Source organism: Xyrauchen texanus, chromosome 46 (genome assembly GCF_025860055.1).
Source record: "Xyrauchen texanus isolate HMW12.3.18 chromosome 46, RBS_HiC_50CHRs, whole genome shotgun sequence".
Classification (NCBI taxonomy): domain Eukaryota; kingdom Metazoa; phylum Chordata; class Actinopteri; order Cypriniformes; family Catostomidae; genus Xyrauchen; species Xyrauchen texanus.
The window spans coordinates 18853341-18870129 of record NC_068321.1 but is presented as its reverse complement, the minus strand read 5'-3'; the positions used below and the strand labels follow the sequence as shown (position 1 = coordinate 18870129).

The following is a 16789-nucleotide window of genomic DNA, read 5'->3' as shown; positions in this document are numbered from 1 at the left end:
ATCAGAAGAAAATAACATTGGGTGCTTAACGTGTCACAATCAGAGAATGAGGCTCAGGACAAAAATGCAGAGTTTAAACAAACAGGTAATTTATGAATAAAAAATTAATGAAAAACAAACCAAATCGCCCACAAGGGGGAAAAAACTAATATAAAGTACCCCGTAGGGGAAAAAGTTAATCCAGGGCTGGGGCAGAATGCAGCAGGGAACAGGACAGACCAGACTGGGTAGGGATGAACAGGAACGAGCATACAATAAATAATAACAACTAACTAGACCAACTGGTAAACAAGCACACAAGGCTTGAAACAAGAACTGGCCCTGGACAGCAAACACAAGGAGACTAAAAAAGGGAGAGAAAACAACAGGTTAATAAGACAGGGTAGGTGTGAATAATAAACCAATAATGGTCAAACAAGGAAGCAGGGTATGACGTAAGACAGAGACACACGGCTATACAGAAACAAAGCAAAGCCACGTGCTCTCACAAGACAACAAAACACCTGAATGTATGAGTGCACATCGTCAGGACAATAAGGCAATACACCCATGCTAATTGAAACCATGTACATCATGATGCAAAAGCCACGCGATGCACGCAACAGGCGACAAAAACAAACAGGACACCTGTGCGTGAGTTCGGCCACATACAAACTTGAACTCTCAGACCGATGTGATCGAACCTCAGCCCAACGTGAATACAGCTCACGACCCGGGTGCATAGCACGAGCGCGAATCAAGGCGCACCCATGTTCGCAAGAGACAGACATAAACTATTGATGCGAGTGCATGCTGCCAAGATGACATAAGCGTGATGCACCCACGTCAGTAACAGACAGACATGGAGCATGAGTGTCCGGATCCCGACACAGACCGAAACCGAACCAGAAAGAAGTCAGGACCTAGACACCATACCTCAGACATGAAACAAGACGGACCGAAGAGCGCACTACAGGGAATGCAACCGTAACTGTGCGCTCACACAAAGACAGACAACAGAACACATGACAGACATGGGACGATGATGCCACAGTCCTGTCAGACAAAAACACAGAGTGACAGGACCATGACATAACGTGGGACTTTTAACACTAAACAAGTCTGAAAAACACCAGAGACTCTTATTTTGAAACGATGGAAACTTGGCTCCATTACAATGCTCTATATTTAATATTTACCAAATTAAGCTTTTTATAGCCTATATATTATTGATATTATTATGCACAATATATGAAGTTGGAGACACAATGTATGTGCTGACAAGGGACATTTCCAGATAGTGTAATTAATGGTCTAAAAAGCAACCATCTGCACCGATTAATCAGTAAAACCGATATATCGGTGTACATCTAGTCAAAATATTGTTAAAGGGGCTGTTCGGTCAAACAAGTTTTTTTGCTGAATATAACAGATCGAAGGTGTCTCGAGACACATTTGTAAAGACTGAAGTTCTTTTAACTTGATATGAGCTCTGGAGCGAGATGGTGAAAAACAGCAAGACATGGCGCAACAGTCAAATCCATTCGTCTAGTGCATGTTTACTTCGAAAAACTAGTGAATAACAGTGCAGATGCGATCCTAATATATGAATTGTATTGTATTTTAAAACAGGTTAATACAAATACTAAATGTCTTAAAGAAATGTTTTTAATTTTTAGAAGATTTCTGTGTGGGTTATGTTTGTTGGTAGGGATAAAAAGGGGACAAAATTATCATTAGCTCAGTATAAAAACAATCAAGTCAATGAAAGCCCCCACCATGATAGAAAAACAAACGTGTGTGTATGCCTGAGACTGCAAGTGTGTACATATTAATGCACTCTGAACAGTAGGCACGCAAGCTCTTACTGCACCATACTGACCACACCACCATGAATATTGCATGATGGGAACATGGGGCGATGAGATCATATCTAAAGGAAACCCCATTCCATTCTCCCCTACTCTCCATCTCTTTTCACAACTCCACTCGACCATCAGCCCTCCCTCCCTCCTCCAAAAAGAGAGGGGGATGACTCATCCTTTCACACCTCTCCCCTGGTACCTCCTGTCACACTGAAAGCCTTCTGCCTTGCCTATGGCTTCAGTATCGGTGTACAAATGAGTCGGGGCCTGTTTTTCTTACATCTGACAAAAGACCCCAGCATTTCTCATTTCTGCTGTGGATATTTTCGAATGCTGATTTTCAGACATTGCTGAGCTCGCTAAATTCCCATCTCCTCTTCGTTCGCAGAAAGACGAAAATGCAACGTCTGAGTCTGTTTGCATGCATGTGTATTGTGTAACTGGGAAAGGCATCCCAAACTGCGGATGCCTGGGCATTATCAGGGGGAAGCACTGCGTGTGCTCACCATTCCTGATAGGAAATAGCCTTGCCGAGGTGTGTGTTCGGCAAGGCTATTTCCTTATTTACTATTTCCAAGGCTATTTCCCTATTTTTTTGTGAAGGGTGGGTAGCCCTATCTTTCCACAATATGGAGGCCACCCGGTCTTTGTTACATCCTTTTTACTCTGTTTTCCTTAACTGGCTCTTTAATTGTCAGCTGTTTCACTCTCTCACTTTCAGTCTCACCACTAAATAAATACATCTCACAAAAGCCTGCAAAACATCAGACAGAGCTTCTGTTCTCAGTACGTCAATAGCAGTGGGAGTTCAGTGGGAGAAGAACACTTTTAGATTAGTTTTAAAGGGATAATTCACTCAGAAATTACAATTTTGTAATTTACTTACTTTATGTTGTGCTAAACCCATATGACTTTCTTTCTTCTGTGGAACACAAAGGAGAAGTTTAGCAGAAGGTTCACACATACACACTTTTCCATACAATGAAAGTGAATAAAGATGGAGGCTGTTGAGATCCAAAATTGATCCAAAAGCACCATAAATGAAGTCCTTAGTCTATATATACTATATATATCATGTCTTTTGATGTCATAAAAATTGACCAAAATGTATGTTGTTACTCTGAAAATATTTCCTCTGCCATAGCTCTCAAATCTCATTTTGTTTCATTCAAATACTGTACGTCACACTAAGAAGCATTGCTGACCATTTTTTGCTATTTTTGTTATGTATTTTTTTATTAATATTATTTTTTAATGTGGCTTGACAGCCTCAGTCCCCATTCATTTCCACTGTTTGTCAAAGGACACTGAGAAAAAATAACTCTTTTGTTTTCTTTGTGAAAAACTGTAATTAATCTTTAAAACAGCATGAGGCTCAGTACATTTTTATTTAAAAAGACAACAATATCCTTACAACACGCAGTGTTTTCCTATATACAGTGCAAATATGTTATTCATATTTTACATATGAACTTTTGAATAAAAAATAGTTTAATATTGTACTTTTCTGTCTTTGTGTGTGTACCAGTCGGTAGTCACAAACACTTAATCCATCAGACAAAGGGCAGGTCATAATTAGCGCCATTGATTTCAACAAACAAGAAAAGCTCTGCGAGTCCATTTTATGTGTGTGAGCATACACTTCTGTAAGTGTTTTAGTCTGGCATCATTGCATTAGTGTCCTGTTCAACCTCTATAACTGCTCATTAGCAATTCAGCTTCTACACCACACACACACTAATGCACACACTCTCACACACTAATAATGATATCCCATTACAGGTATTGATCTAGACCATTTGTGCTACGCCCCGTCACCTGACTCCTCTGGAGTTGCAAAACACAATCTACTCCTCAAATCCCCCTTTGCTTAATCCCTCATCCCTTATTTTCTTTCCATCAGAACATCTTTATCTAGGTCAAATTATATTTCATCCTATTTCAAGGTTAATTCACCCAAAAATGTAAATTCGGTCATCATTTGTTTACCCTCTGGTTGTACCAAACCTCTATGACTCTCTTTCTTCTGTGGAACACAAAAGGAGATATTTGGCAGAATGACAGCTTCAGTCATCATTCACTTTTATTGCATATTTTTTCTATACAATGAAAATGCATGGTGACTGAGGTTTTCATTCTGCCTAACATCTATTCTTGCATTCTACAGATGAAAGAAAGTAATATGTGTTTGAAATGATAATTTTTGGATGAACTAACCATTTTAAGTCTGTTTTAAACTGTTTGAACTAAATATGTTACTTTTCCCAATCAAAAATTTCTGGCATTCATAGCATGTTATAATATGATCAGGGGTGTAAAGAGTACTTAGAAATGATTCTTAAGTGAATGTATGGATACTGAGTGAAAATGTAAACTTTTAAATTAAAAGTCCAAGTATCTAGCCAAAAGCATACTTAAGTGAAAATAAAAAGTATTCACATTAAATTGTACTTATGTATTAAAAATAAAAAGTGAAATCAAGATAGGTAATATTGTTAAATTCATTTGTCGAACTACTCTTCACTGGATGTTTTTTGTTTTTGGCACCATTCTGAGTCAATTCTAGAGACTGAATCCCAGGACATCAGCAGTTACAGAAATACTCAAACCAGCCCGTCTGGCACCAACAATCATGCCACGGTCCAAATCACTTAGATCATATTTTTCCCCATTCTTATGATTGATTTGAACATTAACAGAAGCTCCTGACTCATATCTGCCTGATTTTATGCACTGCACTGCTGCCACATGATTGGCTGATTAGATAATTGCATGGAGGATTGTTGGTGCCAGACGGGCTGGTGTGAGTATTTCTGTAACTGCTGATCTCCTGGGATTTTCACACACAACAGTCTATAGAGTGTAAAGAGAATAGTGTGAAAAACAAAAACATCTAGTGAGTGGCAGTTCTGTGGATGGAAATGCCTTGTTGATGAGAGAGGTCAACAGAGAATGGCCAGACTGGTTTGAACTGACAAAGTCTACGGTAACTCAGATAACCGCTCTGTACAATTTTGGTGAGAAGAATATAATCTCTGAATGCTATTCTGAAATGCGTGTTGGTGCTGTTTTGGCAGCACAAGGGCACAATATTAAGCAGGTGGTTTTAATGTTGTGGCTGGTTATATATATATATTTGCAACGTGAATGATAATTTTTTACTTCATAACTGTCTAGTAGCTGGCGTTTATAATAACGTTTTGGACAAAATCTATCAGTGTTTCTCACTTCGTGCACATAGTTTTGAATGAATACATAACATTAAGTTGGGCGATGACATACGATCTATTTGCACAAATATTTCAACGTATTTGAAGCTCAGATCAGATCCGAAATTTAGCCTCTGCAGATGGTCGGAACTCCACATAGCAGACCATGCAACACTTTGAAACGACTGACCTCTGGTCTGTCATCTGTCGTTAGTCAGATATAGTGAAGAGGCATCTTCAGTCCAGTAAGAAGAAATGTAGTGAGTACTTTTCAAGTTTAAATAAAAGGTACAATTTTTCATATGTAATTAAGTAAAAGTACAATTATTCCATTTAAATTTCACACGAGTAAAGTACAAATCCCAAAATGTTATACTTAAGTATAATACTTTTTTACTCAGTTAATGTGCACCCCTGAAAATTATGTTACAAAGGATGTATTTAATGTGATATGTAATGTTATAATTGATCTCAGTTCCTGCGATTGCTGTTTTGAATGAGCCTTGTCTTAGCATGCTTTGTAGCATTATGAAATCACTTGTCCTCAGTTAACTAATTTTGCAATAGATGGCCATATTCGTGTTCATACATGTGAGTAATGTCACTCCTATCAATTTTATTATAGATGTGTACTCTGTTACATAACAAGAGGTTTTGTTATGAAATTGGTAGTAATAGTAACTATTGTTGCTAGTATAGTAAAGTAATTGCTGTGTGATGGTAATAATTGTTTAATCACATGACAATTGGTTAATCAAGTTTTTTTGGAATTTAAGACCTGCGACTCTTGAAGGCAAATACATACAGTACAGTACCTGTCCTCTCTTGAGCGTACTCATAAGATCAGTACATAAACCTGTTAGATGGCTTACCCTGTACTTTCGCCTACACACATGCAGACAACACAGACAATAACCTTCCTATTCAATAATGCTGTGCGGGGGCATGTGAAAGTCAAGTGGAGTTCGTCTGTATAGGTAGCATGGCCTATTTCAACACAAAAAGCACTTTATCCTCTGTAAATAAAGGTTCCTAAAAGGTTTTTATACCCTGATGCAATTGGGGAACCCTTTATTTTTAAGAAATATCACACAAGCAAGAGTGCTGTTATACTGAATAACAGCCAAGCCGTGATTCATTCAGCCGTTGACACAAGGCTACTGGTAATCACAGCATGTTTGCAATTGTTATTATTGCTTTTATACAACAGTTCTAAAAGCAAAAAGTTAATATTTAGTCAATTACATTTCAGAAAATATGGCCAAGCGGTTTGGTGACCATGTAACATATAAGCTGTCTTGGAAAAGTGCTTGTTAATTAAATGAATTGACTGAAATGAACCAAAAATTCTTTAGAAAACAATCCATATGTTCCGGTGTCTTGAAATGTTTGGGGTTCAATACATCTGCTCAGAGCATCAAAAACTAGCATGGGTGTAAAAACGAGCAGTATTTTCACGAAGTTTCATTGCAAAATTTAAATGTATATATTTATGTTTAGCATGGAAATACATTTTCAGCACAAATTATGGTTTCTCCAGGGATGCTTGTGTATCAGATCCAAATGGAAAATATGATTGGTTAGCGAATATCCAATCATGTCTGAAATTTACTTTGTTGGACTGTCTGTCTTGTCAGTGCCATCAGTTGTGCTCCTACCTCACGCACCTCCATGCATGTTTAGACATAATCTCTCTACAGCTTTTAAAATAAGAAAATAACACTATTCACTCAACGGTGCTGCAGCATCGGTTTAGTAGATTGAAAATGTTCTGGTTCAAAAGCCTCCTCATTGTTCTGGCAGCTATTTATCATCACTTATTTTAGGTAGGCATATGCAAAATCCTAAGAAAGATAGGTGGGCATATGTTGTGTGCCTGCGTATGCCCTAGACTACACTACTGCCCGTTTATACTATCAGGGAAAATTACGGAGTGCTAGTGCATTCCTTGGCCAGTTGCATTCCCGCTGTCATTTCCGGGGCATCATCGTACCTCCATGGGCTACTTAGGGGCAAATGGCCTAGCATCCTAAAGGCCAACTGGGGATTTAAGCAGAGTCAGTGTCAATGGCGGAGTTTCGCTGAGTCATGTCAGAAGTTTCAGGACCAAGATACTCATTTACCAATCTTTCATATCTAGATACCAGCAGACCTTAACAAATCAAAAGAGAATAGAGAATCATTAGTACTGGTCAGAAGATGAAATCAGGGCTCAAAATGTGCAACGTCAGAATGACAACACCTGCCGAAAGAAGATGTATATTGTTGCCAAATTGCCAAGTTGTGTATCCAGCACACAACTTTGCAGGTTCTGGAAAAATCCAAATAAAATCAAATTCTGAATCCTCAGCTTGAGTTGACCTCTTGTATGTGAAATGGGCGGCTTGCGGTCTGAGGCTATTAGCCCCGGCTGACCAGTTGATAGTCCTGGCTTGCACTGGCTCCATGGTGGAAAAGTGTCTATAGAGCAAACGCAGATACCTATTTTTACAATTTGATAAATGTTCTGTAGACATTAGGTCCAGAGCAATGGTCTGCTGTTTCTTTAACTACTGTTCCTTCACTGTCTCTTTCCCTCCTTTGTGTTTAAACAGGTGATGACTCAGTAGAGCCCTAGTTTCCTTCAGCTCCCTCTGGTCACAGAGCCCAGGCCTGCAACAGTATCCCCCTGCTTGATCCAAAATGGCTGCCACCAAAAGCGGTTATGAGGGCAACATAGCCGGCCTATATGACCTGGACCGCACACTGGGCAAAGGCCATTTCGCCGTGGTCAAACTAGCCCGTCACGTATTCACGGGCCAACTAGTTGCAGTTAAAGTCATCGACAAGACCAAGCTTGACGCCTTAGCCACCGGCCACCTGCTCCAAGAAGTCAGATGCATGAAGTTAGTCCAGCACCCCAATGTTGTGCGACTGTATGAGGTCATCGATACACAAACCAAGCTCTACCTCATCCTGGAGCTGGGCGATGGAGGTGACATGTATGATTACATCCTACGTCACGAAGGTGGCGTGGCTGAAGACACAGCGAAAGTGCACTTTGCGCAGATCATACGTGCAATAGCCTACTGCCATCGTTTGCATGTTGTGCACCGGGATTTGAAGCCAGAGAATGTTGTTTTCTTCAGGCAACAGGGGATGGTGAAACTAACCGATTTTGGGTTCAGTAACCATTTTCAACCCGGCACCATGTTAATGACGAGCTGTGGTTCGCTAGCGTACTCTGCCCCTGAAATACTTCTAGGTGAAGAGTATGACGCTCCTGCAGTAGGTAAGTGGAAAAACTGTGTTTCTGGCTAAATTCCTGGCTGTATGAATATCTGGCTGTCTGTTCAATCAGTCTATCTCTGTCTGTCTGACTTTTTGTTCATCTGTCATTTCTATGACAAAGTTTTGCCAATTGCATTGTTAGATTTTTAGATAAATAGAAAATTCTTACCAAATCTCTCTCTGTCAGGATATATCAAATTATTAGTAAAATTAAATGTTATCAAATTAGCTCTTTTATCAGCCAAAAGAGAAAAGAGAAGGTGGCAGGAGAAAAAGTGCTAAGAAATGAGCAGAGTTCGAATAACCTTCATCTTTGTCAATTCTCTGTCTGACTTTGTCTGACCAGAATAGAAATGTACTGCTTCTTAACAGTGTCTTATGGCCTTGAAGACATTGAATGGAGACAACACCTTATCTCTGACTTGCAAAGATGATACAGTACACAACATAAGGTTAAACAGAATAGCAAAACATAGCATGATCAATATAACATGGAAAGACTTTTAAAGGAATATTTTGGGTTCAATACAAGTAAAGCGCTGTCCGCAGCATTTGTGGCATTATCTCGATTACCACAAAATAGAATTTTGGCTTGTACTTCCTTTTCTTTAAAAAAGGCAAAAATCTGGGTTACAGTGAGGCGCTTTCAATGGAAGTGAATGGGGTCAATCTGTAAACATCTAAACACTCACCGTTTCACAAGTATAGACATAAGATAAGATGTTGTCCGCTACAAAAAATATGATTTAAACAACTTTACAGTTCAAATAATACATGAGTTTTAACAGAAGAATTAAATTAAGTGTTTTTGTTTTATTATAAGCCTCACATTTCTGTCTTTAAACCCTCAGAAAACTGGCCCCATTCTTCCATTGTAAGTGGCTCACTGTAACCTCAATTTTTTTTGCAAATGCACTTTTGGGCCGATCAGGGTCGGAATGGCCATCAGGAGAACCGAGCGGGCCGGCGGTTTGGCTGCCAAAATGTGCCCAATGGGCCGTGATAAGCAACAATGAGCATCCATTAAGTTAAAATGTTGAGTTAGTACTGTAATTAGAGAATTCTTTTTTTTTTTTAGTTAAGGACCCTAACGCAAATAACCATGGTTTTACTATAGTTATATTGTAGTAACTATGGCTGAAGTAACAATGACTGCTGTTACCATTGTTTTCTTGGCAGAAATCACAGTTTTGATACAATTAACCATTATTTTACCACAGTAACACTGTAGATTCCATATAGTAACCTTGATTTTACTGTTTATTGTAACGACAGTAACCATGTTAATTTTGTGGTTACTATGGTTACTGTAGTAAAACCATGGTGATTTGTAGTGAGGGCAAATCTCTTGAAGTGTCTGTTACCAAATATATATATATATATATATATATATATATATATATATATATATATATATACAGGGGTTGGGAGGGTTACTTTTTGAAATGTATTCCACTACAGATTACAGAATACATGCTGTAAAATGTAATTTGTAACATATTCCATTAGATTACTCAAGGTCAGTAACGTATTCTAAATAATTTGGATTACTTCTTCAGCACTGGTAGATTTTTCACTTGTTTTGACTATAAAAACTCTGCCAGTACAGTAAGACAAAATACACATGTTAAAAATACATTCTCTGAAAAACCAAAATATCTTATGCAGTGTTGTTTCTAAAACAATATCAATCTAACTGATCTTGTTGTAAGGATTTTTAGATATTTTTACAGAAAAACAATACAAAAATTATTATCAAGAATATGATTTATTATTTTTTGCACTTTTCATAAATCATAAAGGGGAATGCAATATGCACACGGCAGTCATGCAGGGCTTTCAGGATTTTAAGTTCAAATGTATGTAAAATAAACAATAAAAAATAGTCATTATATACAGTATACTGCAAATGGAATAAAAAATCCTGTCATCATTTACTCACCATAAAGTTGTTCCAGACCTGTATTAATTTAATTTTCCTGTGGAACACAAAAGGAGATGTTAGGCTAAACAACATGAGGATGAGTAAATGATAACAGGAGTTTAATTTTCGGGTGAACAATCCCTCTAAGAAACTAAGATCTTTATATCCTTTAGTACTTATGATTATAAATATCTAACTCAGTAAAGCCACACTAACTCCTTCAATTTCCGGTTTCATATTATCTCTGCTTCAGTATGTATCCAAGTGTGTTTTTTTTATTCAGTCTGTCAATGAGACTTATATATTCTGACTTGTCTGACTCTAATTTGCACGCAGTGCAGTCAAACAAATCCAAACAGGGATTAAATCGCAGCAGCCTTAAAACCCGCACTTCAAATTCTATGTCTGTGTCACAAGAGCGATGGGCCATTTTACTCTCCTCTCCTAGTTCATCTGATCACCCTCCACTCTCCTCTGCCTACGTGCCTCTTCTGGCTTTTAATCGCTGCCTTTGCCAAGTGGAAATCTTCTTCTGAATGAACTGCACATCTGTGTTGGAGATTTGTATCGTGTCAGATCTAAATATGACTCAAATCCTGCTGCATTCAGAATGTCTGAACCAAACCACCCAATGGGAAGACTTTATTGTGATTACTGATGTACCGATCTATATACTATATTGTATCAGCATATACACTATATTATATATTTGGCTGATAACTGGCCACCACTGGCCTATATCTGGCCCTGCTTTGTTAATAGATATTCGAAATCAATTTTAGGTAAACATTGTGTAATTGTGCATCTTATGCCATTTTTAGCCATTATTATTTATAGTCAATATTAAAATAAAGATTTACCCTATTTGCTTTTAGATATGTGTCTGGTCATATTGTGAATAAATCAATGTATGTTATTCCAAAATATTTTTTGAATTAGAATTGTTCATAATCATTCATGGAAAAGTAATAGCTGGTTTCACCCAGAAATATGACACGTTTCAGAAGTAAAATGGTTTGCGAACTTTGTTTTATGATGAGTTTAAATCGTATTGTGTAGATATCCGCAATAGCATCGGCCATTGAGAAACCCATATTAGGCAACCACTAATTACAACAGTTATGTATAGAATATTTTTGCTGCCATAGTACATGCAGTACATATTTCTGATGTGTCAGGAAATGCTTTGTCTGAGACTTTGTACTGTAATGTTGTGTCTTTGAAAATCATTGTGAGAATGAATGTAGCTAGCCGTAGAGTCACGTTCCTTCTATCCATCATCCTGTATATTGTTCAGACCCAGCCACCTTATTAAGCTCAGGAGACTCAATGTGCGACAAAGAGAGAGAGAGACAAGGGGGGAAAGGAGAAATGAAGGCAGACTAAGGGGCCGTTCACACAGAAAACATAGAATTGAGGTAGCAAACAGTATGCAGAAATGTAGTTTGATTATAAATTGTAATTTGATTGTAAAGAATTATAAGTAAAATTTTATGGAATTAAAAGAAATTCATTTAACTGCTGTTTATGTAGTTTTTAATAACACATTTGATTTTTCACTAGAATTGCCCATAAATATGTTTTTCCAGAGTATTCCCAGAAACGTTAAATATAAATAATAGCAATATTACATATTAATAATCAATTTCTGAAATTCCACCTATAGAAATGTGTATTTATATACTGTGTATATTTCATTATATTTCACAAATTAATTTCTGTTTTATGGGCCATGGCTCTAATTTACAAACTCGTCAAAATGGAGCTAAACACCAATAAATAATAGATTCAAATTTTAACATTCATATTTAATTTGAGACGGTTTTAGCAAATTAAAAACATTGTGGTGGACATTTTGCTGTGCTGTATCACAAAATTCAATATGTTTTAATTATTTTGACAGTATTTTTAATACTTTGTTCATAGCGTTCAAGCGTTCATAGCGTGAGATGTGCTGTAGCACCCAAACACATCTGTATAGCATGTCTTTTTAAACATACCAACAATTAAAAAAATTGCACATTCAGAACACAAGAACACTTTCTGTGTGTACGGCCCCTTAGGGGTGGAACGAGACAGATTAAATGAGAGAGAAAGACAGTGGGCAGACAGACAGACAAAGACTTTAGAGGACACTTGAGAGAAAGATGAAGATTAACAGGGATGACACTGCTAAGGAATACACATCTGTCTCTCTCTCTCTCTTGTCCCAGTTCAGTAGGGCTTGCTAGAGCACAGATGTGTGTACCCTTCCACTTGCCTGCTCTGCCGTTATTAATATCATACTTGTCTGAAATGTTCTGCTCAGAGCGGCATGTGACAGTGGGACAGTAATTCTCACTGAGGCTGTATGTGCCAGGATTAGAACCGCACAAAGTGGGTCAGCCTCCTCTGAGATCCAGCAAAGCGTGCAAAGGAGGCTATAGGCGCACACACATAAGAACACATACAGGTTTTTGCCACATGGACACTAGAGGCGTGTGAACCTGAGGGCTTGTCTCACCTCTCTCTAAGCGAAATCTACTGTCTCGGTAGAAGTAGGGCAGATAAGGGCTGAATGGTCATGTGTTGTGGATATCTAACAACTGAGTCAGTCAGAATTGACAATAAACAGGTAGAAGTAGCTAGAATGAAATTTGATATCAAACACCACTAAACACTCACTGAACACTATGGTCCTAATAAAGTGCCCGATGTGGTCTTCTGCTGTTGTAGCCCATCTGCCTCAATGTTCGCCGTGTTGTGCATTCTGAGATGCTATTCTGCTCATTACAATTGTACAAATTTGATGTTTTTGCTTTTGGCACCATTCTGAATAAACTCAAGAGACTGTTGTGCATGAAAATCCCATACTCAAACCAGCCTGTCTGGCACCAACAATCATGTCACAGTTAAAATTGTGATATCAGGGAAGAAAAAATCCATTGATAGGATAACCTGGTCATTCAGTACATTCAGGTATTCAGCTGACTTCATTTTATTGCTGTTTAGTCTAGTCCTGACCAATTGAAGCAACCCCAGATCATAACACTGCCTCCAGAGGCTTGTACAGTGGGCACTGTGCATGACAGGTGCATCGCTTCATGTGCTTCCCTTCTTACCCTGATGCGCCCATCGCTTTGAAATAGGGTAAATCTGGACTCATCAGACCACATGACCTATTTCCATCGCTCCACAGTCCAATCTTTATACTCCCTAGCAAATTTTTGTCGTTTGTTCCGTTAAGCCTCACTAACAAGTGTTTTTTTTGCAGTCAAACAGCTGTTTAGTCCCAATCCTGTAAGTTCTCGTCTTATTGTGCATGTGGAATTGCATGTGGCATAGCCGAGAGTTCTACTGTCAATTTTTACAATGTGACTTCACCAAGTGTTTTAGTGATCTCCGATCAGTGAAGCTGACGGTTCACTACAAGTCTTCCAGGTGTTAATAATGCATTGGACAGTTCTTTACCCAATTCCAGTGATTTCAGCAATCTCCTTAGTTGTTTTCTTTGCTTGATGCCGGCCAAAAATTTGCCCCTTCTGAAACACAGTAATATCTTTTCCACGACCACAGGATAACCATCATTCTACATGGTTGTTTATTGTGGGAATCACAAGGTAACTGGTGATTCAATATTATATCGATGTTTAGATCACGATACAATATTATTGTGATTCTTTATTTTGGTATATTGCGATTCAAAACTATGATATATTGCGATATTTCACTCAATGGTTCTCATTCGTCTTCATTGGACTTCAGAGAACTGTTACCAAATTGCCAAATACATTGTTAAATTAATATAAATGTGTCAATTTATGAAACAAGGCCTTTATTTCCTAATATCCATGTACAATGCCAATGTAGTCAATGTAGCTAGTCTTTCTAAAAATGAATTATATTATGAATACAATTGTAGCTTAAACACTTAAAAATCATTATTTATTACAACATAGTTTCAATACACAGAGTATAATAGACTTCACCTAAAAGGTTAACATTGTGATACAAAATTTGTGTCAAAATACATCTGTTATTGTAATACCTTTTAGTAACAGTTGATGATTATGTGTAAAGCATGATAACTCTACAATCTAAGGGATTGTTGTTGATTTCCTAGATCAATTTGGAAAAGATAGATACAATAATAATAATTATTAAAGTATATTTAACTGGACACAGTGACCTAAACATTTTATGTTTATGAGGTGTACATTGACGGGTCCTTAAACAAGCCCTCATAATAAATCTCGAACTGATTGACAAATTCACTTGTGAAATGGATTGCTGTGAACTGTATGCCAATAATTGACTTATGATCAATAATATAGTAGTAAACAATATATTGTATTCTTAAGCCGCTTTTTGTATTGTCTAATTAATGATTAACTCTTCTGCCACAAGAATGTAATGCATATATATATGTAATATATATACTTTTTTCAAATATTTAAAGATACCTATGTATCATTATTTCATCATTAAATATTGAATTATATTTATATGAGGGGCTTTCTCAGCAAATATTTGTATATGTGATTAAATGTGATTAATCGTGATTAATTAATCGGGAGACCATGTAATCAATTCGATTAAAAATTGTAATCGATTGACAGCCCTAATATATATATATATATATATATATATATATATATATATATATATATATATATATATATATATATATATATATATATCAATATTTTGATATTTTTTCCCATCTCTAGTTGTTTAAGAAATGAGATACGCACTGCATCAGTTAGGGTTCAAATAATTGTTGCCAGCTGAAACATATTAATTACTGCATTAATGATTCACTAATAGACTCTAAAGTATCTGCTTATTTAAATCCAAACTTTTTTTTTGGGCTTGGCTTGGCAGTGTATAATTCTAAAGACTGTAGGAATCTAAAGATGTTACGATTCTAAAGATTCGAAGATTCTGAAGAATGTACAATTTTATTATTCTAAAGAATCTATAATTCTAAAGACTGTCTGATTCTAAAGATTCTATGATTCTAAAGATTCTAAGACAGTGTTTCATTTTATTATTTACATTGTTTGAACATTGTTTGTCCCATCATTTCCAGTCCTCTTATCTATTGTTGTAGTAGAAGTTTCTTTTTTATATTTAACTTTAAACACATTTTCTTTTTTATCTTTATACTTTAACAGACAAATGAAATGTCTCTAGCACAAAAATACAGACATTCATTTCAGATACGCTTTGTGCATTTGGGTTATGTTACATGAGATTGTACAAAGTAGGTCTGTTAATTTAAACTAATCTTGTGAATGGATTGCATTGCCTGTCTGCCCACCGTGGCACGTTGCCCATTACTAGTAGTTTTAATTAGCTCTTGAAGTTTACTAGGCACATTCTGGTATCTGTAACCTCATCTGGACAAACTTCCTGTCTGCCAGTTCTGGGTCAGCTGATTCCTTTAAAATGAGTAGAGAGAGAGAGAAAGAGAGAGAGAGAATGAGAGGGAGGCAGGTAAAAGAGTAGAATGTCTTTCCATTCTTAAAGATTTAAATTGCAGAGCAGCTGATATCTTCAGTTTGAATGTGTGAATAAGGGTCAGTTTCCTTTCCACTGTGTCTATGCATATGCCTAAATATGTCTTGTGTGTTTGTTTATTTGTTTGTTTGTAGGTGTGCATGAGCCTGAAGCCTCACCATGTGTGTTGTGTGCATGGCTGAATATTTATTAGCTCTGTGGGGGTTTTTATTCATAGTCATCAGCTGCTCGGCTTTAATCCACTCGCAAGAGTTCAGTCACACAAGGCCAGCTCACATGTGCACACATTTGTATTGTGTATATACAGTGTGTGTGTGTGTGTGTGTGTGTGTGTGTGTTTAGTAGAAATCCAAGGTTGTGGAAATTGCTGATCAGAGATTTTCTGAGACAGATAAGCTGGCAGTTACTGATGCTTTACAAACTCTCTCTCTCTCTCTCTCTCTCTCTCTCTCTCAAAAATAAATTTGTATGCCATATGATGTTCGATATGTGACCAGCAATCACATCTTTCGCCTGGAAAGATCATGGAAATTAATTGGTAAAAGTGTGGGAATCATGTAATTAGAACATTAATGTGCAAGGGCACAATAATCATGGTTCATGGACTTCTCGAATTGGTTACCAGCCCAAAATCTTAAACCACTGTGCCACACTACCCCCACAGAATTTGTTTCCTCTAGAACAGATGATTCGGATTGTAATATGCAAATTCTTTATGTAGCTGTGATGCTTGCTTGTGTCTTTGTGCAAATCTTTTCATAATATCCAGCTTCATCCTACTGATAGTTCATTTGTAAATCATAGTGTAGATGTGGAGTTCTCTGGGATGAGATATTTTGACTCCTGTTTGTACTGAAAGGTGCAATTGAATTAGTGGCTAGTGCCTTTCAATAGACTTTACATAACATACTGCACTCATAGCGTGCGCCTATGCATGCTATTTATTGCACATGTATCTGTCTATCTGTCTGCCTCCGTGTTCTCACGAGGAACATAGATTACAGTGAGCAGAAAATGGGGTTATTGTTAGCACAATTGAA

General features: G+C 37.2%; 1 protein-coding gene across 1 annotated transcript in view; it reads left to right on the top strand.

Moving 5' to 3' along the window:
- Positions 1-16789, top strand: part of LOC127637990 (SNF-related serine/threonine-protein kinase-like) — a 40257-nt gene that overhangs the window by 3475 nt on the left and 19993 nt on the right. The window contains exon 2 of the mRNA XM_052119348.1: positions 7648-8324. Within this exon, the coding sequence (XP_051975308.1) occupies positions 7736-8324 (589 nt within the window). The 5' untranslated portion in view covers positions 7648-7735. The remainder of the gene's footprint in view (positions 1-7647; positions 8325-16789) is intronic.